At 39.3% G+C, this 23639-nt stretch overlaps 2 protein-coding genes across 2 annotated transcripts; both read right to left on the bottom strand.

The window, feature by feature from the left end:
* Positions 1 to 323: 323 nt before the first annotated feature.
* Positions 324 to 7818, bottom strand: cfap53 (cilia and flagella associated protein 53). The gene is made up of 8 exons (XM_041811051.1): positions 7753 to 7818; positions 6287 to 6516; positions 6010 to 6183; positions 5599 to 5902; positions 2960 to 3178; positions 1070 to 1286; positions 639 to 741; positions 324 to 558 (listed from the first exon to the last, which is right to left on the bottom strand). Exons 1-8 carry the CDS (start codon positions 7816 to 7818, stop codon positions 324 to 326), a joined length of 1548 nt encoding a protein of 515 aa, XP_041666985.1.
* A 3240-nt stretch (positions 7819 to 11058) lies between these two features.
* On the bottom strand, positions 11059 to 23417 carry LOC121524681. Its single transcript, XM_041810141.1, has 5 exons — positions 21185 to 23417; positions 18882 to 18924; positions 18387 to 18688; positions 14526 to 14658; positions 11059 to 13666 (listed from the first exon to the last, which is right to left on the bottom strand). The coding sequence occupies exons 3-5, from the start codon at positions 18658 to 18660 to the stop codon at positions 12094 to 12096; spliced, it is 1980 nt and encodes a 659-aa protein (XP_041666075.1). The 5' UTR covers positions 18661 to 18688; positions 18882 to 18924; positions 21185 to 23417; the 3' UTR covers positions 11059 to 12093.
* Positions 23418 to 23639: the final 222 nt, after the last annotated feature.

Below are 23639 nucleotides of genomic sequence, written 5' to 3'. Positions count from 1 at the left end.
TAAGAGGCTTTAAGTCCAGATGTTCTAATAAACTGTTCATAACTGAAAACACTCCAGTCATTAGATCTCGTTCCTTAAATAAAGTCTGAAGATGGATTGTTGATTCTCAGTCCTGACTCCGTTCATCAGCAGGTTGACCAGCTCCTCTGTTTACAGCCAACGTCTGGAGGCCGCAGCACGTTTCATTTTGTGCTTGCGTGTGATTGGACGATTCAGTAAATGTTTAAAAACAATATTTCAGCTGGTCTGAGTGATTTCATCAAACTTTATTTAAAAGAACATCAGCAGAACCGTGACCATGTGGCCTGAGGGGGGACTGGGACTCAGGAGGCAGACCTAGTCCCGCCTGCTCGTCTGAAGGGGTGGGGGGGGGCAGAGGTGGTCTGGGACAGTGGTCTGGACAGGATGTGGTGGATCCTCTGATTGTAGACTTCCTGTTGGATCAGACCCTGCTGGTGCTCCCTCTTGTCCTGAGCTCTCTGATTGGTCCGTTCCTGCTGCTGAAGCCGAATCTGAGCTTGGAGGTCGGACTGGTACGCCGCCTGAGTCTGCCTCTGTCTGCAGAGACCCACATGGAGACCCACGGTTGGTTTTACCGCCATTTATTTTATTTATTTATGTTTGTTTGTGTTAGTTACCGTTTCTTCTCCTCGTCCTCCGTCAGCTTCATCTCCTCCATCGCTCTGTTCAGCTCATCTCTCTCTAACGTCAGCTCCGCCTGTCTCTGCTGGTTCAGCAACACTGGAACAAAAACGCAGAAGCTGATTGGACGAACAGCAAAAACACAGCAGACAAAGAAAATGGATGGAGGGATGTACGTTGGATGTATGTTGGATGTACATCAGATGTATGTTGGATGTATGTTGGATGAATGTATGTTGGATGAGTGTTGGATGTATGTTGGATGTACGTTGGATAGATGTTGGATGTATGTTGGATGAATGTATGTTGGATGAGTGTTGGATGTATGTTGGATGTACGTTGGATAGATGTTGGATGTATGTTGGGTGAATGTATGTTGGATGAGTGTTGGATGTATGTTGGATGCCGTTGGATGCTGTACTCTTACGTTTGTGTTGGATCTGCAGCCGTCGGGCCTCCATCACCTCCTCCATCAGGCGGTTTCTGGCCTCCCTCTTCAGGCGGTTCTGGTCCTCCCGTTTCTTCCAGACCTGGTTCAGTTTCTCCTCCATCAGCTGCTCCACCTCCTCCTCCTCCCTCTTCATCCTCTGGAGCTCCTCAGACAGATACTGACGGTACCTCCGCTGCTCCTCACGCAGCTCCACCTGAGGAGGAACCAGGAAATGACATCATTATTGAACCTTCTCACTAAAACTACACATTATTGATCAGCGCGTCAGACAGGAAGTACAGGAGGAAATGACCTGCTTTGTTGGGGTTTTTAGTAATTTAGAGAGGGGTAGGGGACTCATTTTGATGACGGACCCCAAGGACTGGATAAGGACAGGCACCAACCTCATTAACCCTCAGACATCACTTTTATTTACTACCCTTTAAAGCCATTAAGGACAAAAATGTCCTCTCCTAAAAAACTGCTATAAAAACTTAACAGATTAATATTTTCCTGCCTTTTTTGCATAAATCTCTTAAACAACTTCAACTGTGCTCAAAAACACCAAACATTCAACCATTTTGAGGATTTTAACCCTTTAAATGCCAGTTTGATTACTTAAAGTCAATGTTGTTTTTATGAAAAGTGTGAAAAAATGTGAAATCTTCCTTTAACCAAAGGATGGCTGGGGCATTATTTCTAAATCCAGCTTGGACATGTCAGTGATCAGCCAAAATACTGACTTTGATGCATTTTTAGTTTTTGTGTAGCATCAGATTTAAAATTTACCACCCTTTAGAGTCAATAAGGTCAAGTGAATCAAGAGGACAGTAAAAACCACATCCTAACATCCTAATCTACAGTTTCTGGTAAAATCCATAATTATCAAAGCAAATTCCCTTTAAAACTTTCATACAGAGTCTCAAATATTTACATTCACTAAAAGTGCATGAAAGTGACAGGAAATTCTCCAAAACATCCAAATAAATTTCTAAAATTCCCATGAATGCTCTTAAAAGTTTTTAAAGGAACCTTTCATAGAAATTCCAATTAAATTCACAAAAACACTTCCATAAAAACACCAAAATAAACAAAGATCTCAGAGCACCCGCACGCCAAGAAAAAAGTCATAAAACACAACAAACATCGGAACAAAACACTTGAAAAATTTCTCCAAAATCTACTGAAATTTCCACTAAAAGCCCAAAGATTAAATAGAAAATTGTCCCAACATTTCAAGCTGATTAACTGAACATGAATGTAAATTCTGGAGTTTTCTCTTTTCTAACCCTCTGTGCTCCATCAGCTCATCCATACTAAACACTTCCTGTTCTCTAATGAGCTCTAAACATGGGAGCGTTGGGAAGAAGGAGAAATCTTTAATAGCAGACGTCACAGAGACATGGACAGGTGAAGTCTGCTCTAACAGCCAATCAGCTCCTCACAGCACTCTGACGCCCTCTGCTGGTCACTGCACAAAACTACATCAGAGTAGTGTTGTAGCTGTATTTCTATTTTAATGTCAGAATCTGAATAAATACTTCTACTAGACCCTTAAATCCTCTTTAGATGACTGTAAATAAGAAAATATAACTGTATAGATTCATTAGCTCCCGTAGGATTTCACAGGATTAGCGTATCATGAGGTTAACATGGATGTGGTGATTTATAAACCAATATTTTCATGATCCTGTCAGTTATTTAGTTTTATGTAGATCATAGTTTTTATTTTAGAAATTCTTATTAGAGCTGTTAAATAAAAACAAACAACTAATTGTCCATTGATGGCTATGAAAAATGTACTTGTGCTGTATTTCTATTGAAAGAGGTCAGAACCATGATGGCACACTGGTTCAGACCTAGCCCCGCCCCCCCAGGTGAGGTTACCTTCCTCCTGGCTGCCTCCTGTCTCTCGTCGGTCCCCTGCTGCAGCAGCGTCTGCAGGATCTTCATGTCCAGCTGCAGCTCCTCCTGCTGCTCCTGAGACAGACGCTTCATCTTCAGACGTAGACTCTGGTCCAGCAGACGGCGCCGGTCCTGCTGCTCACGGAGACGCCGCCGCTGCTCCCGCTGCTGCTGCAGATGCGCCATCTCCTGCTGCTGCAGCTGGGAGAGAGCGAGGACGATGATGATGAAGATACCAGGACAATAATAATAATAATAATAATTTTAATAATAATACCAGGAATCCAGTAATAATAATAATAATATTAATAATAATTCCTATGATAATACCATGACCCCAGACCTGTCATTAAGGTCTGAGAATTATTTAATGATATTATTCTTATTCTTATTCTTATTCTTATTATTATTATAATACCATGAGCCAAGTCTCCTCCTCCTTCAGCTGTAATAATTGTTCTATAATAATAATAATAATTCTGATACTAATAATAATAATTCTTATAATAATACCATGACCCCAGACTTGTCATTAAGGTCTGAGAATTATTTTATGATACTATCATTGTTATTTTTATTATTATAATTATTATTATTATTATTATCATTAAAAGCATGAGTCTAGTCTCCTCCTCCTTCAGCTGCAATAATTGTTCTGTAATAATAATAAAAATAATAATAATAAAAAAATAATAACAACAATAATAATAATAAAAAAATAAAATAAAATAATAATAATAATAATACCCTGAGTTTATTATCCTCCTTCCTCAGCTCTTATATTTTTTCGATAATAATAATAATAATTATTATTATATTATTACCCTGAGTCTGGTCTTCTCCTCCCTCAGCTCTTATTATTTTTCTATACTACTAATAATAATATTAATAATAATATTAATAATTATTATTATTACCCTGAGTCTAGTCTCCTCCTCCTTCAGCTTTTATTTTTTTTATAATAATAATAATTATTTTTATAATATTACCCTGAGTCTAGTCCCCTTCTCCCTCAGCTCTTATATTTTAACTATAATAATAATTATTATTTTTATTATTATTTTTTCATTATAACCCTGAGTCTAGTCTCCTCCTTCCTCAGCTCTTTCATTTTTTTTATAATAATAATAATTATTTTTATAATATTACCCTGAGTCTAGTCCCCTTCTCCCTCAGCTCTTATATTTTAACTATAATAATAATTATTATTTTTATTATTATTTTTTCATTATAACCCTGAGTCTAGTCTCGTCCTCCCTCAGCTCTTTCATTTTTTTATAATAATAATAATTATTTTTATAATATTACCCTGAGTCTAGTCCCCTTCTCCCTCAGCTCTTATATTTTAACTATAATAATAATTATTATTTTTATTATTATTTTTTCATTATAACCCTGAGTCTAGTCTCCTCCTCCCTCAGCTCTTTCATTTTTTTTATAATAATAATAATTATTTTTATAATATTACCCTGAGTCTAGTCCCCTTCTCCCTCAGCTCTTATATTTTAACTATAATAATAATTATTATTTTTATTATTATTTTTTCATTATAACCCTGAGTCTAGTCTCCTCCTCCCTCAGCTCTTTTATTTTTTTTATAATAATAATTATTTTTATAATACTACCTTGAGTCTAGTCTCCTCCTCCCTCAGCTCTTTTATTTTTTTTATAATAATAATAATTATTTTTATATTATTACCCTGAGTCTAGCCTCCTCCTTTCTCAGCTCTTATATATTTACTATAATAATAATAATAATAATAATTATTATTATTATTATTATTATTATTATTATTTTTATATTATTACCCTGAGTCTAGTCTCCTCCTTTCTCAGCTCTTATATATTTACTATAATAATAATAATAATTATTATTATTATTATTATTTTTATATTATTACCCTGAGTCTAGTCTCCTCCTTTCTCAGCTCTTATATATTTACTATAATAATAATAATTATTATTATTATTATTATTATTTTTATAATATTACCCTGAGTCTGGTCTCCTCCTCCCTCAGCTCTTTTATTTTTTTTATAATAATTATCATTATTTTTATATTATTACCCTGAGTCTGGTCTCCTCCTCCCTCAGCTCTTTTATTTTTTTTATAATAATTATCATTATTTTTATATTATTACCCTGAGTCTAGTCTCCTCCTCCCTCAGCTCTTTTATTTTTTTTATAATAATTATCATTATTTTTATATTATTACCCTGAGTCTAGTCTCCTCCTCCCTCAGCTCTTTTATTTTTTTTATAATAATTATCATTATTTTTATATTATTACCCTGAGTCTAGTCTCCTCCTTTCTCAGCTCTTATATATTTACTATGATAATAATAATAATAATTATTATTATTATTATTTTTATATTATTACCCTGAGTCTAGTCTCCTCCTTTCTCAGCTCTTATATATTTACTATAATAATAATAATAATTATTATTATTATTATTATTTTTATAATATTACCCTGAGTCTGGTCTCCTCCTCCCTCAGCTCTTTTATTTTTTTTATAATAATTATCATTATTTTTATATTATTACCCTGAGTCTAGTCTCCTCCTGCCTCAGCTCTTTTATTTTTTTTATAATAATAATAATTATTTTTGTATTATTACCCTGAGTCTGGTCTCCTCGTCCCTCAGCTCCCTCTCTCGCCGTCTCTGCCGTTCTGCAGCCTCCATCTGCGTCTTGATGACATCCCGCTGCTCCATGTTCCTCTCCTGTTGGCGCCGCGCTCTCTGGGCCTCGCGCTGCTCTTTGGCGCGTCGGTCGGCCTCCCACAGCTCCTCAAACATCTTCTCCTCCTCCTGCTCCCGCTGCTGCTGCTCCTGTCTGCTCCTCACCTGATTGGCTCTCTCTGCGCACACCTGCTGCTCCCTACGGCGGCTCAGGGCGGTCCGCAGCTCCTCGCACTGCTCCCTGAAACGCCACGGTCAGAAAACACGCCCACACACTGAGGTCTAGGATGTGTCCTGAACCTCCTCCTCCTATAGGACGTCCTGAATGACGTCTCCTGAATGTTTTACCTGAACAGCTGCTCCATCTTGGCGTCCACCAACTGCTGTCTGTCTCTCTCTCTCCTCTCTCTCAGGGTTTTCGCTCGCTCTCTCATCTTCGCCTGTCTCTCCACTGATGTCTCCACCTTCTCCTCCATCTCCTGAAGGAGCTGCTGCTCCTCTTCCTCCAGCAGGACCCGAAGCCTGAGCAGATAGAGACAGACTGAGATTTATATTCAACCAGCTGGATCACCACAGCAGGACCGGTATCAGACACTGCTCATAGTCCTGGACCTGTGGGACTGACCTCTCTCTCCTCTGGTGGATCTGGACCTCCTGATCATCCAGGGCGTCTCGGACTCCTCTCTCGATGGTTCTTCTCAGGAACCGCTTTTCTGTGCTCTTCAGCCACGAGTTCTTGATGTCCCAGGTCTGCTGGTCCTTGGAGAACTCCAGGACCTTGTCTCGGGCCTCCTCCTGTCTCTGTCGGTCCAGGATCAGATGGTCGGCCGGCCTCCATGACGGGAACTTCGCACTCTGATCCACAAAACACAAAAAACCAGGCTGATACCACGGCTTCTGAGCACAAATTACAGCCAGAAAATTATCATTTTTTGGAACTGAAATGTTTATTTAACTTTCTCCTGAAATCCAAAAAATCTACATTTCCATAAATTTAACATTTATATGTTTTTGTATCTCATTTGATACAGCAGGTGTTTTTGTTAACTGATAATCCACCTGAGGGCATTTTTATCATTTATCAGATGGTATTCAGAGTTTTTTTAGTCATTTATTGATCATATTGATTAGATAGAGGCATCATTAAAGTATGCATCATTAAAATAAGACTCAGGGCCTTCAGGAGATCTGTGGACTTCAGTTTTGGTCTGAGATAAGGCTGAGGTTTTAGACAGGTCCTTCTGATCCCAAAGAAAGAGGAGAAACTAAAACTACCTCAGAAACTAAAGCTCTGGTCTCAGCAGGATTACATAAATCCAGTTTCTCTAGAACAGGGTTACTCAACCCTGCTCAACCAAGAGCCAAACAGTTGAAAAATACCTTTACAAGAGCCACAATCTAAGAGCTGGAAACAGCTTAAAGTAGCGATAAAAATAAGTTAGAGGTGGCAAAAACATGAGAGAATAGTGAGTAAAATGGGCAAAAAGCCACCAGGAGTGGCAAAATAGGGCAAAAAATAGTAAACAAATTGTATTTAATGACAAAAGGATTTTTAAATGGGCAAAAAAATATAGAAAAGGGCAAAAATGGAATAAAAGTGGCTGAAAGAAGAGGCAGAAGTGGGCAAATCAGGAAACAAGTGGTATTTAATGGCAAAGGGTCACTGAAATTAGGGAAAGTGGTGAAAAAATAGCAAAAACGTGGCAAAAAAATGGGATAAAAGTGTCAAAAAGAAAAAAAGGGGCAGCTTATATGGGTGGAAATTGCCAAAAAAAAAAACAAAAACAATGAAGTTTGACAATGAAAGCCTTCTGCATCAGTCTGAGAAACAAACTGATTACTGTGAATACCTTCTGAGGTCAGAGTTTCCTTTTCTGAGCTTTTCTGTTGGAATAACATTTAAAATGAAAACTGAGAAGAGCCTCCTGCAGCTATATGTAGGAGTAACCAGAGGTGTACTAGCTCAGTTTGACCGTCAGTCTGCAGTGTAACGGCTGTCTCCTGAGTCTCAGCTCCTCTGAGCTCCTGGATCAATAACAATAATCAGTAATAATCAATAATAGTAATTATATTTCAGTTAGTTTTTCTCACCACAGCCACAGAATGAGGCGTCGGTCCGGTAAACTCTCGACATTTAGTTCTCTGACTCAGCAGCATCTCAGCTCCTCAGCTCGTCCGGTACGCTGACAACAAACTGTTACCATGGTAACCACAAACACGGCGACGTCTCCGCGTCATCTCCGCCTCTGACGTTTCACGTTGACACCTCTACATTTGTCAGAGCCCAAAGTTTTATAACATGTGAGTGAATATCAGCCTGAAGCTGTTTTTAACGCTTCATGTGACGTCAGACTACATTACCCATGATCCTCTTCACCTGGAGAGATAGTGGAGTACCAGCAGCTCTAGAGCGCCTCCTGCTGCATGGAGTTCAATGTTAACGTAAATAAGAAGGAAGCGTTGAAATAAAAGGAAACTTTCCTGCCTACAGCGCTGCAGGCTAAACACGGGGGTCAAAGAGACTCACTCGCTACTTTATCCCACCAAACCCAGTTAGCGCTGCATCTTACCATTGAACAACTTTACTGAACAAAACCCCGATAATAGGTCAAACTCTAACCAAGGCTGCGTTCGAAAAGTTCAAAAAAATGACCTCCTAAGTCCTTTCCTATTCACTTTTCTTTAACCCCGACGAGAAACGTCACAGGGTCAAGGAAAGGAGGACTGTGGTGAGTAAGGAACCCGACCGCGCTTTCTCTAGGTGGATGTTACGGACATGACGTGTGTTTTTGTGTAAAAACTACAATTTAATGTTGATGGACTACAAAACTCGCATCTTCCACTCGGTGCGTCCTCTGTGTTGTTTGTGCTGTGAACGCTAAAGCGTCAGAGATAGGAGCTCATTCAGCAGCTTAAACGGTGAGCCTTAGGGATCCGACTGGACCCTAAAAACCCCCAGAGACTGTTCCCTCCCCAGCTGTGATTATTGAGGATATCAGTGTGTGAGTGTGTGTGTGTGTGTGTGTGTGTGTGTGGGTGTGAGTGTGTGTGTTGGATCAGTAGCATTGGAGCTAGCATCCTGGCTAACAGTTTCCTCATTAGCAGCTATTATTGAGTTGAAATTGGTGTTGAAATTATAAATTCATGCTACTTCTAACCAAGTTAACCAGTTTTTCTACTCATTCAGCAACTTATATTGACAACTTAAACATTTTTGCTACTTTTTTTAACCCTTTCTAACCACCTGTTAGCAACTTTAACCCTTTTTGCCATTTTTATTCCACTTGTAACCTATTTTGTCTCCTTTTTGACACTTTCAACCCATTTTTCCACATTCTTGCCATTTTTCACTCACTTTGCCTTTGTTTGGCCACTTTTTGACAAAGTTTGTCCATTTTTTTATACCACTTTTAACTCTTTTTCAACCACCTTTTTATAACATTTAACCCTGTTTGGTGACTTGTAACCTGTTTTGTCGCCTTTTTGACACTTTTAACCCACTTTTTGGCCCTTTTGCCAACTGTTACCCATTTTTGACTTTGTCTTGCCACTTTTTGCCCAATTTTGCTGTGTTTTTTCCGCCACTTTCAAACAAATTTTGCCACCTTTTGCCACCCCCAGTTGTCTGGGCCCCAGAAGCCTCTCCCCTTTATCCCCCCTTATGTTCACCTGTTATATTATTTAAAAGTCTGTTTTGTATTGATATGAATATGGTGTGCCTTGAGATTTTGGTTTAACCTTAGGTGTGCCTTTGGTGAAAAAAGTTTGAAAACCACCGGTCTAGTCATGTGTTGGTATTTTAACCCCTTAAAGCCTGCTGTATCATGTATTTGATACAGACTTTTATGATACCTCTATCTAATCAATATGATCAATAAATTATTAAAAAGAACGTTCTGATCCAATCTGATAAATGATAAAAATGCCCTCAAGTAGATTATCAGTTACCAAAAACACCTGATGTATCAAATGAGATACACAAATAGATATATGTTAAATTTATGGAAGTTTGGATTTCAGTAGAAAGTGAAATAAATATTTCTGTTCTAAAAAATGAGAATTTTCCAAGAGTACCTTTCTGCAGACAAGCTGGCCGACATACATCCAATCCATACCATGCGTCTAAGGTTAGGCTGAGGCATCAAAACCAGAGTGGTTAGGTTCAGGGTAAGGCAGTGGGGAAGTGATGTATCTGAGACCCAGCACCAAGGGTTACCAGCACCAGCTGAGTCCAACACGAAGAAGAAACCAGCTCTGATTGGATGTATAGCGACGCCCATGTCGGCTATCTTGACTGCAGTTGGGTCCCTCTCGAATTTTCTGGCTATAATTTGTGTTTTCAGGCTTTAATGGGTTAAAAGTATAAATGAAATATTACTAAAGTCACCACAGTGGTGGGATTATTCTGGGAGTCTGAACTGGAATCTGGTAAAGGTGGAAGGAATTCTAAAGATGGACAGGTGAAGATTTAGAAAGAAAACCTCAAACTGATTCAGATTCAGATTCAGATTACTTTATTAATCCCTGAAGGGCAATTCAGTTTACAATTTGCCTTATTAACTGGGTCAGGGTCTCCTCCTTGTCTTCAACACCACAGCCATCCAAAACATCTGAGTCTGTGGGGTGAACTGAAGACCAAGGTCCACGCCAGAGGACCATCAAATCTGGTTGGTTTTTCAAAATAAAATCAAATATAACTACATTATCAATATGTTATAATGCTGTTAACTCAGAACTCCCTGTTTCCTCAAACAGACTACAGAAAAGAATGTTAGATTTTAAATGTTAAAGCCACAGTTGGTTCTTATGTAGAACCGTCAATTAAAATATATCAGATACCTGTAGGGAATTTTTCAAAATAAAATATCATATGTGACAACATTAGCCAGACAGTTCAATGAATTTAAGCAGAATTGCCCTTTAATTCTTAACAGACGTTGTACAGTAAAATCTTTGATATTTACAGTGAGTAGGGACATGTAGAATAAAAACATGCTGATGTCAGCGTTTGGCGTCTTGTCTGATGGTCTCAAAGCTCCATCCTGGTCTCATCAGACCAAAGACCTTTCTTCCTCTTGACCATGGAGTCTCCCACAGTCCTTCTGGTGAACTCTAGTCCAGATTGAATCTGAGTTTTCTTCAACAGTGTCTTTCTCTTTGCCACTCTCCCATAAAGCTCTGACTGGTGAAGAACCCGGCCAACAGTTGTTGTCTGCAGAGTCTCTCCATCTCAGCTGCTGAAGCTTGGAGCTCCTTCAGAGTAGTCATAGGTGTCCTCTCTCACTAGTCTCCTTCTTGCACGCCCACTCAGTGTGTGAGGACGGTCTGATCTAGGCAGATTTACACATGTGACATATTCCTTCATTTCTTCATGATGGATTTAACTGAACTCTGGGGGATGTTCAGAGACTTGGAGATGTTTCTGACTTAGACTTTTCAATCACAATGTTCTTTTGCCCTCATGGTGTAATGGTAGCCATGAGACTACTAGCACCAACTGTCTGGACCTCTGTTGAATTACTTCACTCACTTTAAGGGTTAATATTTATACAGTCACTTATTTTTACGTAACAGAATTTTATTAAACTGACATTACTTTGTAGAAATCAGTTTCTCTTTGGTTCAAACATCCGAGGGCTGAAGACTTTAGTAGATACTGTCCTTGTTTCCTGTGAGGATTATTTTCAACATAAAACCTTAAAAATTACCAAAGTATGGAGGAGAGGTTCCCTTTAATTTTCTTAAAAAGGTAAAGTAGTCTCAAGTTTTTAGGGTCATGACCTCAGACATGTAGAGTGAGAATCCATATCAATATTCCAACCCTGGAATTTTTCAAAATAAAACATCAAATATGATTATGTTATCAGCTCAGAATGAAGTTACAGCGCAAGAAATATAAACCCAACATCAATAATGACAACATTATCAGGACTTTCAAATGACATTCAAACAAAATTGAAGCTACGAAGCAAAAAAATGAAAATAAAACTGGCTCAGTGATAGGGCTGGGCGATTATGGCAAAAAACAAAATCACAAATAACTGACCTCGATTATGATTAATGAACAATATTTCAACCCCAACCTCTGACTCTGTTCTGTGAATATTTGTATAATTTTAGAACAATCAGCTGACAGGAACAGATTAATAATTTATGGTTAGTTATTTAAATATCTGAAATCTAAACACACATCAGCTGAAATGAAAATGGTTCGATTAAAAACTCAAATTTTTCCAAGAAAAGGGGAAAAGATTGAAATAATTGACACGGAAGATTTACGTCAGTTAGAGGCTCTAAATGTCGGTTTAGATTATTCTCTGATTAACTGCCCAGCTCTACTCAGTGACGAACATTGCTCCCGTCAGCTCTGTAGTTTTCAACAGAGGGAAGCTGATCTTTCTCGCCAGGGGGCGGGGCCATAAGACCGAGACATCATGATTTTGTCTCTGCTCTGTCTGCTTTCCCAGCTGCTCGCTGGTACCGCAGGCCTGCTCTGGTTCCTTCATTCTCTCGACCTTTAATCTCCTCCAGCCTCCTGACCTTCTCTGCGTCTCTCTCCTTCATCTTCTCAATCAGGAAGTCCAGATGGACGTGGGTGGACAGGGAATCCTTGTTCAGAGCGATCTCCTCCAGTTTGAGAACATGCTGGTAGGACTGGTCCAACCACCGACCTTCGTCCTCCTGAAACTCTTCCATTAGCTTCCTACGATCTTCAGAAAGACGCCCATGAGCTGCTTTTGCCTCATCAAACTTCTGTTTCATATCTTCAAGTGTCTTTGGAACTTTCCTCTTCTTCGGCACATATTTCTTCTTTCCTTTTACGTGGCTGGATACCGGACATTTCCCTGAACATTTAGTGCAGAAACCGTCTTTCATGACGTCACAGCCGCTGGGATACCAGGCAAGGGTGCATGGATGGTGGCAGGTCTGTTTACATACGGTGCAACAGAGGGCACCATCAAAAAACACCAGCGCCCACATCCCTCCACTGACGTCTTCTTCTTCTGTGTATTCTTCCTCCACCTCCACCGTGAACTTCTCATTGCTCTTCATGACTCGTTCAGCTTTCCTCAGGTCTTCCTCGATCTCTCTCTTCTTCTGGTCCGTCATCTTTGTTCTGTCTTGAAGGTCTTGGATGCAGGTTGTGAGTCCGATCCGGGCGTTTAACACCTCAGAGGTCATCTTCAGGTTCTGAGGCTCAGCCTGACTCAGAAAGTCTGCTAATTTCCTGATTCCTGTCTTCGTTATGTCCCATTCTACCTTGGTTTCCTTGGTTTTCTCTTTGTGTTGGCAGTTCTCAAACAGAAAGTGAACGGGACGGTTCTTCTCATTTTGGGCACATTTAATGTCTGCAGCCTCGATGGCGTTTAGAACATTTTCTGGCATCCTTCCATATGAGTGAGTGATGAAAATGACGATGTTCTTCTCCATGTTGTTTCCAAACAGAGACACCACAGAATCAAAGACGTACCTCAGACGGTCACTCAGACGGTTCTCACTGGCCTTCAGCACCAGGCCAACTGCATGGAGCTCCTTAATCTCATCCTTTTGGTGGAACAGGTCCAACAATCTTCTCCTGATTATTTCATCATGTTCAATCCCTCTAGTATCTCCGTATCCTGGAGTATCGATGACGGTCAGAGAGTAGGGCAGAGATTTATCTTCAAAACCAAAGATCTTGTACACGATCACGTCTGATTTCAGACCATCACTCTTCCTTTGAGTCTTCTCCTCCTCTACGATCTTAAAGCAGACGTTGTCCTCCCACTCCACCCCCAGGTCGTAGTTGACCAGAGCGTTGATCATGGTAGATTTCCCTGTTCCTGTTTCACCAATGAGCAGTAAGGTTCTGTTGCTCTTGTTTGGATCTCTCTTTCCTAGAGTCAGTCTTCTTATTGATCCAATTTTGTCCTTCTTTGGTGTCAGCTGGTAGATAGCAGGAGGTCCAGATTGGATCAGATCTTTGCAGACGATTTTGTCATATTTGTGTGAGGTGTCAGGATTCCTGTGGAAAAAGCAAACCATCAATCAGACCTTGAATTTGGTTGAAAATGAACTGGGGATGTTGAATTTTAGAGGTACAGTCCTTAACAAATGTATCAGCCCACCCTAACCCTAACCACAGTCAGGTTTCTGCCACAGCTGCCCTAAATTAACAGCATTGGTAATTACCAAAATCACTTTTATGTTTCTGCAATGGTTAATACACCAATATGTAGAAGCTCTTTAACCCAAATGATATTTTTAATACTAAAATAGAATTATTATTGTTATCCATGAATTTTACAATTTACTGATTTACAAAAAACCCTGAAAAAATAGTAAAGCACATGAATATTTCTGATGAATGTGTCAGATTATAGTTATTTACTGTCATTCCTGAAGAGAAAAATGAGTTTTAGTGGTTGAATGTTATGCTTGATTCATTTCTGACTTCTCAGAGAAGCCCAGTGAGCCGGCTCAACTTTGGGTGAATTCAGTTTGAAATTCCTCATTCCTGTTCAAAATGGTAAAATGTTTTTAGTTTTAGTTTTTAGTTTTAAACAAGTTTTTGAAAGAATTCTAAAATATTTTTTTCTCGTTTTTATGACAGGTGGTCTAATAAATTTGTTAAGCACTGTATATACAGAGCTGTGATAAAGTATGCCCCTGATTTCTTATTTCTTACTTTTTGCCTGTTGGTCACACTGAAAAGTTTCAGATCATCAAATAAATTTAAATATTGGACAAACATAACCTGAGTAAAAACAAGTCCGTTTTTAAACGATTTCAATGATTCATCAGAAACAAAACTTCAGCAGCCAGGACAGAGATGCAAAGAGACAAAACCAAAACTGATAAAAGCTCGACTCATGTCGACTTACTGATCATCTATAGAGCCAGTGACCACAGGAGGACTTAGAGAAACCGCCAGTGGATGACTCTGAGAAACCACCACAGGAGGACTTGAGGGAACCACCACTGAAGATTTTATACTGTGGTCCAACTGTTCCTGATCTATTTGTGAAAACAATAAAAAGACAATAATAAGAAAAAAACAGCATCATAAAAACACGTTGTCCTTATAAAGACAGAGAAAAAAATCATGTTTGCTTTTGGACACAGACAAAATTGAGACAGACATTTAAGTGTTTCTGACCAGGGTCTAACATGTTGGGCCTTGTTTGGCCCTGGAGGTCCTACAGATAGGCCCAAAGAATTCCTTTCAGGTCATGTTTGGGAGCATATGCCAGTTCAGCACTTAGCTGCATCATCCTTGGTCCTGTATCTACTGCTCTGGCCTCCTGATGGCCATCCTCCAGGCCTGCTCCAGGACTATACCCATTGCTTCAGGTATTCTCCCAGCTGACCACTCCACAGTGCACGTGGCTGACCCCCGATGTCTGGTCTAGCCCACTGGGTCCGTCAGTAGTGAGCTGGATCAGGTGGGTCAGGTGTGCGTAGTAAAGCTGCTGCTCCTCTACCATCTAACCCTTCCCATCCCTGCTCTCCTGAGTATGTCAGCATCAGCCACACGGTCTAACGACGATACCCAAAGATGAGCCATAGAGAAGTCACAAAGGAGTCTAGCTGGTGCCTCTGACCATCAATCAACATCCAAGCCTCACAAGAGTAGAGTAAGACCGGGAGAACCAGGGACCCAAAGACTCAGACTTTAGTCCACAAGGTCAGAAACGGGGAGCACCACTCTGTCCGGCTCAGAGAAGCCATCGCCCTGTGCAAGACCAGGTCTGAAGTCAGTCGCTCAGTCAGTGGATCAGTTTATCACCCTGCCAAGATAAGTGAAATACTCAGAGGTGTCGACTAAGTACAAATACTTAGTTATCTTACTTAAGTAGAAATTTTGGGTATCTATACTTTACTGGAGTAATTATTTTTCAGCCGACTTTTCACTTCTACTCCTTACATTTTAAAAATAGCCTCGTTACTCCTATTTAATTTCAGCTTGTTTTCATTCTGGCCTGTCATCGTTCAAAAAACACAAATAAAAATCCCAAAAGCCTATCCAGAAAAATCGTGCCATTTGAAAAGATTGAATAAACATAACACCATTCTGACACCCTATTGGTTTGTATGCGATCCATCGCACCTGCGCACGCCACAAATCACGTCACACTCCAGCAAGGAAATATCAGACGTATGCAGCCTAGTACAAAGATGTCCGTGGCAGAGACTCAACAGAACTGGAGCGAAATGTCCCAACCAATCACCAGCGAGGAGGTTGGTAGCCAGGAAGACCAGTACTTATAGGCAACAGTCATCATATCTTCACTCCATGAAACATGTTGATGCTCAGTAGTTCACATACATGGTTCTTGAATGTATTTGTATTGTTCTAAAATGATTCATTTTCAATGGGACAAATGCGGCTGAAACAGGTGCATTCTAACCTGACACGCATCTGGGAAAGCTTCAATAGGAAACGTTTGAGAAAAGGCAGAGGATTTGAAAAGAGGAGTGTGACTGGATGAACGTTCTGTCTGTCACATCTCTACGGGCCAATCAGAGCAACAAAACACGTGACGTAGCTGCTATCGAGCTCCGTGTGCGCAGCTAGTGAGGAGTAACGCGAAACATGGCGACTACAGACATGTCAGTACTCGACTTTTGTCATTTTTGAAAAGAAAACAACTCACTGCTGTTCTTTGTTCTTCTAACGAAGAAATTTCATCAAGTTCTGATCAAACTGGCGCTTTAGCAGCATCCACGCTGATCTCTTCCTCCATAACTGCACCAGCTCTTGCTGCTGCTTTACGTAACGACACTGCCATGCCTGAAAGTACCGCCCCTCATCACTGATTGGTCCTGTCACTTTCTAACTGGGCCCAAACAGTTCAGACAGGAGCTTAACAAGATGGATTAACCAGTGAAAAACAAGGAAACAGGCGTATCCATCTGCTTTGCAAGGTTAGGTACATCCCACATTTTTCAACATTAACATTTTATAATAACATTATAGTCATTATGGCCTTCAGAACATTTTTTTGTGTGTGTGGGGGGGGGGGGGGGGGTAGTGCACTATAGGCCCCTGTGGTGCAGCCTAAGCTTTTGTCCTTAATGGCATTTTTTCCCTTACATTACTTTTACTTTTATACTTGAGGTAGTTTTTAAACCAGAACTTTTACACTTTTACTGGAGTAAAAAGCTTGAGTCGATACTTCCACTTCTACTGGAGTTTTTTAAACCCTAGTATCTATACTTCTACCTGAGGAATGAGTGTGAATACTTCTGACACCTCTGGAAATACTCTACACCTTCCGTGCTTTCACCATCCATGGACACAGGTTCAAGCAGAGTGGCGCTCCAGGGACACACTGCTGCCAGACTGGAGAGCTCTGATAGACAAAAGAGGGAGAGAGGCAGTACGATTTGCCGGTGGATCGCGGTGCAGTCGCTGTATGTGGAAATTGGAGGTGAGATGTAATGCCCTCATCCTGGAACTTTGAGTCTAGCCTCCAATTTCCACATAGGACGACTGCGCTGCGCACCGAAGCGCCATGGGTTTGGTCTGACCGAAGCCAAGCGACCTCGCCCGCTGGAGGCGAGTCTAGAGCACTGCACCGCAACACGCAGCCCTGATCAGTGGGAAGAGATCATGGGAGAACTGTGAGTTCGAGCAGGAATAGTATATCAACAGCGGACTACTTTACCTTTTGGGGTTAATTTATCATCCTCTCTGGTTTAAGTATATAATGTATATAATGCTTCCTCCATTGAGTGAGTAAATAAGAAGTCGAAAGGTTCATGTTTGCTTAAAGGATCTGTGGTTTTATGTGAAATTCTTTGGTTAAATATCCCCAAAAGATAACTTTTCCTTGTCAATGGCGCCATTGTAGCTCTGTGACCCACTGACCTCTCAGTGACCCTTTGCTTTCGCTGCAGGATGGGATGTCATGTTGATATAGTGATGATTTATAATCATAAGTCCGTGCATTGTGTTGTATTTTGAAAGAACCGGATGTTCTACGCTTGTGACTTCCTCTTCTGGAGCTTTCTGATCGACGGATATTGACATTGTTTGGCAGCAGCTGGCGCTGAAAATAGACCTGCAGTATATCTTGAACGAAGCAGAGTGAAGTGTCGGTCCAGGCACACGCTGCTGCCGGTCTGGAGCACCGGCTATGGAAATGCTCTGATAGACTAGAGAGGGAGCGATGTGCTCCACAGTACGATTTGCCGGCGGATCATGGTGCGGCCACTGTATGTGGAAATTGGAGGTGGTAATGCCCTCATCCTGGAACTTTGAGTCTAACTGTTCAGGCCACCGCTGTTGGAGCAGCAGACCACTGATCCTGTTTACAGTATCAGTCAAAGGACCCTGGCACTGATGTCCCTGTAGCTGTTTCCCTCCCCACATCACCCTTTCCCTTCCAGACTGGAACAGCAGCGACCCTCTTCAGTCAGCAGGGATGAAGCTGTTCTCCTTAGGAGCAGATGAGGGCATGGAGGGAGGTTTCAGCACCCCCCTTCAGCATCTCAGCCTGGGTCCCACATAAACCTGTTTACTGGCCATTACAACAACTGAAACCATGAACACCATTTAAATGATCATGAAATATTCCAGAGATGTTAGTTTTAAAAGCTGCAGAACAACATCATTATTCTGTATAGATCTTTAGTTTGTGTTTCGTCCAGCATATCTTTGGTCTAGGACCTCTCTCTGTTAGTGAACAGGTTGGTATGTTCATGATGGAGTTTCATGTTTATCTCCGTCTACAGCTCACCTTGTGCTCCCATGCTGCTTCTGCTGCTCTGTAGCTTCTCTGCCAGATCATTGTGGTTGATGATCCTCAGAATCTTCTCCACCACGTCTGAGGACTGGTGGCTGTAGGTTCCTATTATCTTATTCACCGTACCCAGCCGGTCTGCGTGCTCCAGTTCACTCCAGGGGATGACTGGTTTCAGCTCACCACTGTGCCGCAGAAAATACTTAAACTTGTTGAATTCCTCTTTTCCCAAATCTCCCAGAATTTCTGAAAGTAACTTATGGTCAGACATCCTCCTGGCCTTTAAGCGTCACGTTTCCCTGTTAAACAGAAAGACAACCATCTAAACATTTTATCGGTCTGCAGTTCAGAGATAAAGACAGACTTTATTATCTATGTTTGAACTTTACTCCTTTATATGACTCAGCTAAAGATCTACCACCATCAACAGAAATGTACTCAATAACAGCCTGAAAACATATTAAAACATCACAAATTATAATGTTCACTTACCACCGATATGTACTGTTCAGAGTCTGTAAATGCCAGCGTCAGTCTGGAGGAACAGAAAAAACATGATGAAATAAAAACAGGAGCTGTTTTATGAGCTAGCATTTCAACTTAAACCAAATCTAAATGACTCAAACACAACATTACACCTTTTCTCCTCCTACAGTTGTTATGTTGGCTTCAGTCAGTCTCTCATGATCATAAATTCAACAAGAGATGCTGCAGGGGAGCAAAGATCAGCAACCTGCTCTGATTAAAAACACCACAGAGATAAACCACAGCTAACGACACAGGAGGAGACAGACCAGTAAGAACCCACCGTGGCATGGTTGGCATGCAACATTTAATGTTCTGTAATGTTCCTTGTAAATCTTTAATTTTTAACTCATGAAGTATCTATGTGAAACCTAATGAACATCCTGGTGGGTCATGTGACTGGTCATGTGATTTCATGTTTTACTTCCAAGATGTCTGTGTGCAGGTTGACACATCTGACAGAACTAGCAAATTTTCAAAAGCTTCTTTTTCAATGCTGAAGGTAAGATTCATTTAACAATTCTCATCAAAACATAAAACATTCTTTCATACATTTAAGCTGTTGGAAACTTATTTATCAGAAAAAAAAAAAATATATATATATATGTATATATAAAATTAGATAAATATGGTACCATATACGTCACCTTTAACCTTAGAATACTAATGAAAAACCTCATGTGACATATGTCACAATAAGAAAAAAATGTAATATTCTCTATTCTTTACTTGATATATTTTATACTGTTAAATTGACAGCATATTAAAACAAATATAATGAAAAAATTGTGTTATAGCCATGTAATAATAACAGAATTACTAATAAAATGCATAAACATTTTTCGACCACTAATAAATAATATAAACAATAAAACTATTTTCTACCCTTTATCAGTCAATGTTCAATGTTATCAAATTGTTTTCTCTTAAGTATGGATAACTAGAAGCATTACAGTGAGTTTGAGGGATGTGAATATAGCTCAATTGAATACACTGAAGATCCTGAGTCAAAATTATCTTGACTTGGATTAAATTTTTTATTTTTGTTTGCAAATTTATTAAAAATATAAACTGAAATATCACATTGGCATCAGTATTCAGACCATTAGTCATTACCTAATTGAGGCACCTCTGGCAGCAATTACAGGCTCAATCCTCAGTCTGTATGTGTATATATTTTGTATAAATATATTAGGGGTGCACCGATACATCAGCCAAAATTGGTATCACTGCTGATTTCCTTAATTTAAGAGATTGGCGATCGGCTGATCCTTGCAAATAAGATCGGTGGATAAGATTGGTTTCATATACCTCTACATACTAAAATGTGAAAAAGGAAAGACTAAAAGAACTGATATGATTTAGTTGTTAGGACACCAATGCTCTAAGCTTTTCATTTATATTTGAGAAAACTACCTCATGTGCATTTAAAACAGCAAGTTTGTATTGTTTTGGGGTACAGTTTAATGTTATTCAGTAAAATAAGATTGGAACATTGAAGGTGTATGCTGTCAGTTATAAAAAAAAAAATGTATCGGCCAAAATCGGGATCAGCAGGTCAGGCTTTTAAAGATCTGTGATCAGCCAGAAAATTGCAATCGGTGCACCCCTATATATGTGTGTATATATATATATATATATATATATATATATATATAAATATATACACATATATATATGAATATATATGTTTATATATATATATATATATATATATATATACACATATATATGAATATATATATATTTATATATATATATATAAATATAAATATATATACACATATATATGAATATATATATTTATATATATATATACACATATATATAAATATATATACATATATATAAATATATATATAAATATATATACATATATATGTGTATATATATATATTTATATATATAAATATATATATTTATAAATATATATACACATATATATATGAATATATATATATATAAATATATATATGTACTTTTTTTTCAATCTGTATTCATCATTAAAAAAAAAATGTAATATAATTTTTTTAATTTTAAAACACTACTATGGAGGACTGAGAGTGCCAAAATGAAATATATAATTCATTAATTAATTAAATGTGTTATAAATTGATTAAATGTGCCATGAATTAATTAAATGTGAATTACACATTTAATTAATTCATAAATTACACATTTAATTAATTAATGAATTATATATTTCATTTTGGCACTCTCAGTCCTCCATACCCCTACTTCTGTGTATTTCTTCACATTTTTCCACTTACTCAGCAGAATGCTTCCTCGCTGTAGTCACTAGCTAGCCTGCCGTCGTGGACGTCTCTGTCTGCTTCCACTGTAAGGAGAGCAGGGCGGGTCGGTGTGGATGGAGCTTATCAGCTCAATGACGTAGTTGGATTTGAGCAGAAACAAAGATGAAGTTTTATTATTCATTTACTTGACATCAAACAGGTCAGCTCATCCAGACCAGAGACATTTTTAGGTAAAAAGCAGCCCAATTCAAACTGCAGACTTGGCAACCCTGCTAACAAACGACCACAGAGAATGTGATTAGTGGAGATTCTCTTGATAAAATGGCAGGTAAGTTTCATAAACTGTTTTCTGTGGCGTTTATTTAGGCAGTAATCAGAAAATCCTTGTGGAAACCTGCAGGCTTGTGTTGATGGAATCAACCTGATGCTCACGTTTCGGTTTGCTGGTAAAACGTAATTCCTGCAGCGATCTAATGCAGTCAGAATCAGCCATAGAAAAGAAAATACCACTCTAAATACTGTCCTGAACTTTCTGATGGTTCAAAAAAACATTCTGAGCAAACTCACAAATCACATGTTGAAGTATGGATTAAGAAAAAACGGCCTGTCAGGATTCATCTTTTACATTTGTATTCATTTATTTAACCAGGAAGGTTCACTGAGATTAAAACATGTTTAAAGGCCAATGAAGAAGCCAATATTACAAAAGCACATTTAAAAAGATGATAAAATCACCAGATTTATACAAATTACACAAAAAGTTGATGATTTTAAGTAGAATAACATTAAATTACAAAGGTAGAGCACAAAGCTTGATAAAAATCGATTTTTAAAAACAAACCTGAGTTAAATAGTTTGAACATAGCCAGAGTCATCTGAAATATTTGAGCTAATAATTCAAAGCATTAAAATAAAGGAGCACATCAGTCAAGACAAAGTAGATTATTGTTACTAAAGAAAGGTGGACCAAGTCAACACAGCGAAATATGTCAGATTTAAATTCATTCTGCATGAACGTCTTAACCTGTGAAATGTTTTCTGTTTTCAGAGGTCTGTTGCATATTTAGTTGTATTGATTTACTCTAATTTAGTAACAAGTGCTTTACAACAAGAACAACAGCAACATTTCTACAGAAACGTACATGTTAAACAAGCAAAGACGAATTATCACAAGATCAGAAATAAAGGGACGGTGCTGACATTGACATGCACTGTCATACATATAAAGAGACAGAACAGCTGTGGTGGAAACGGGGAATGCACAGCAACGCTGCTTCTACTGTAAGAATATCTAAGAATGAAGAATGGGTGTGACTTTCCAGGAACGTCTCAACAGCAGCGTTTCACATCTGTAATGTTTGGGAACATAACAGTTGTGTTTTTTATACTCATATCACCAAAATCAAACCCGCTGATTCAGAGACGGTCTGAATTTTTATGAAATGGGATCAACGTGGTGCAAACAGGAGACCAGTTGGCCAACAGCGACGCCCCAATGACAGCTAGTAGTCATGTTGTTTTAAATGATCCAGATAATGTTTGAGAGGTTGATATCTAGAGAGAAGGATATTATTATTGTTATTATTATTATTATTATTATAACAGCATTGCATTGGCCATCTAACACTGCACTCATCTTTTTGTTTTCATGTTGTTAAGTGTTGCTAAAGTGTTCCATGAATTTAAAGTCAGATTTGTGTGCTAGAGGAGGGGGCTTTGAAGAGTGGGCTAGGTCTAGAGGAGGATTCAGCGTTAGCTCTACGTTATTGATTTTACCGAGCTGATAAGCATATGACTGTTTTTTCTTTTCTGTTGTGGATGCTGGTCTGATTGGCCCTCCAAAAAAGCTTTCAGTCGTATGACCAACGCCTCCAGCTTCAGTGGTGTTTACATACTGGTATATCTCCTCACACCACCACCACCACCATGAAGGGCTCTAATTTCGTGGCGCAGCGCAGGGTGGCGGAGCGTGGCGCACCCCGCGCAGTGGTAATTTCGTGCCAAAACACTGCGCGGAAGGTGCGCTGAAAGCCCGCCAGCTCCAACCTGGTCTATTCTCGGCGCAGGCGAAGCGCGCCCGGTGTAGTGGTAATCTGGCTGACAGGCGCGCGGTGTGCACACGTCACCAAAACCTCACAGGCAGGTTTCCAGAGTGTCAGACACATTTCAATGCAATAAACAATCACAGCAACCACTATTTAATGGAACCGGCTGAACCAGCATATACATTTGTATCTATATAAATCATCCCGTCTCATCTGATGTCAGATCAAAGATGTTTGTCACACGTAATTGAAACTCAACCTGATGGCAGCTGGGAGTGATAAAAACTAGTGAGTTCACATCTCTCAGCCAACCACAAACAGCCACGGCATCCGATACGGAGTATATATTCAGCTTCTCTCATCTCATGAAACTCAAAAGAAAAGAAAAAAGAGAGAGACGCTCGCTGAATAAATGTAAGTCAGCC

The sequence above is a fragment of the Cheilinus undulatus genome, linkage group 17 (assembly GCF_018320785.1).
Source record: "Cheilinus undulatus linkage group 17, ASM1832078v1, whole genome shotgun sequence".
Taxonomy (NCBI): domain Eukaryota; kingdom Metazoa; phylum Chordata; class Actinopteri; order Labriformes; family Labridae; genus Cheilinus; species Cheilinus undulatus.
The sequence above is the reverse complement of the archived record's forward strand: the minus strand, read 5'-3'. Positions and strand labels throughout refer to the sequence as shown.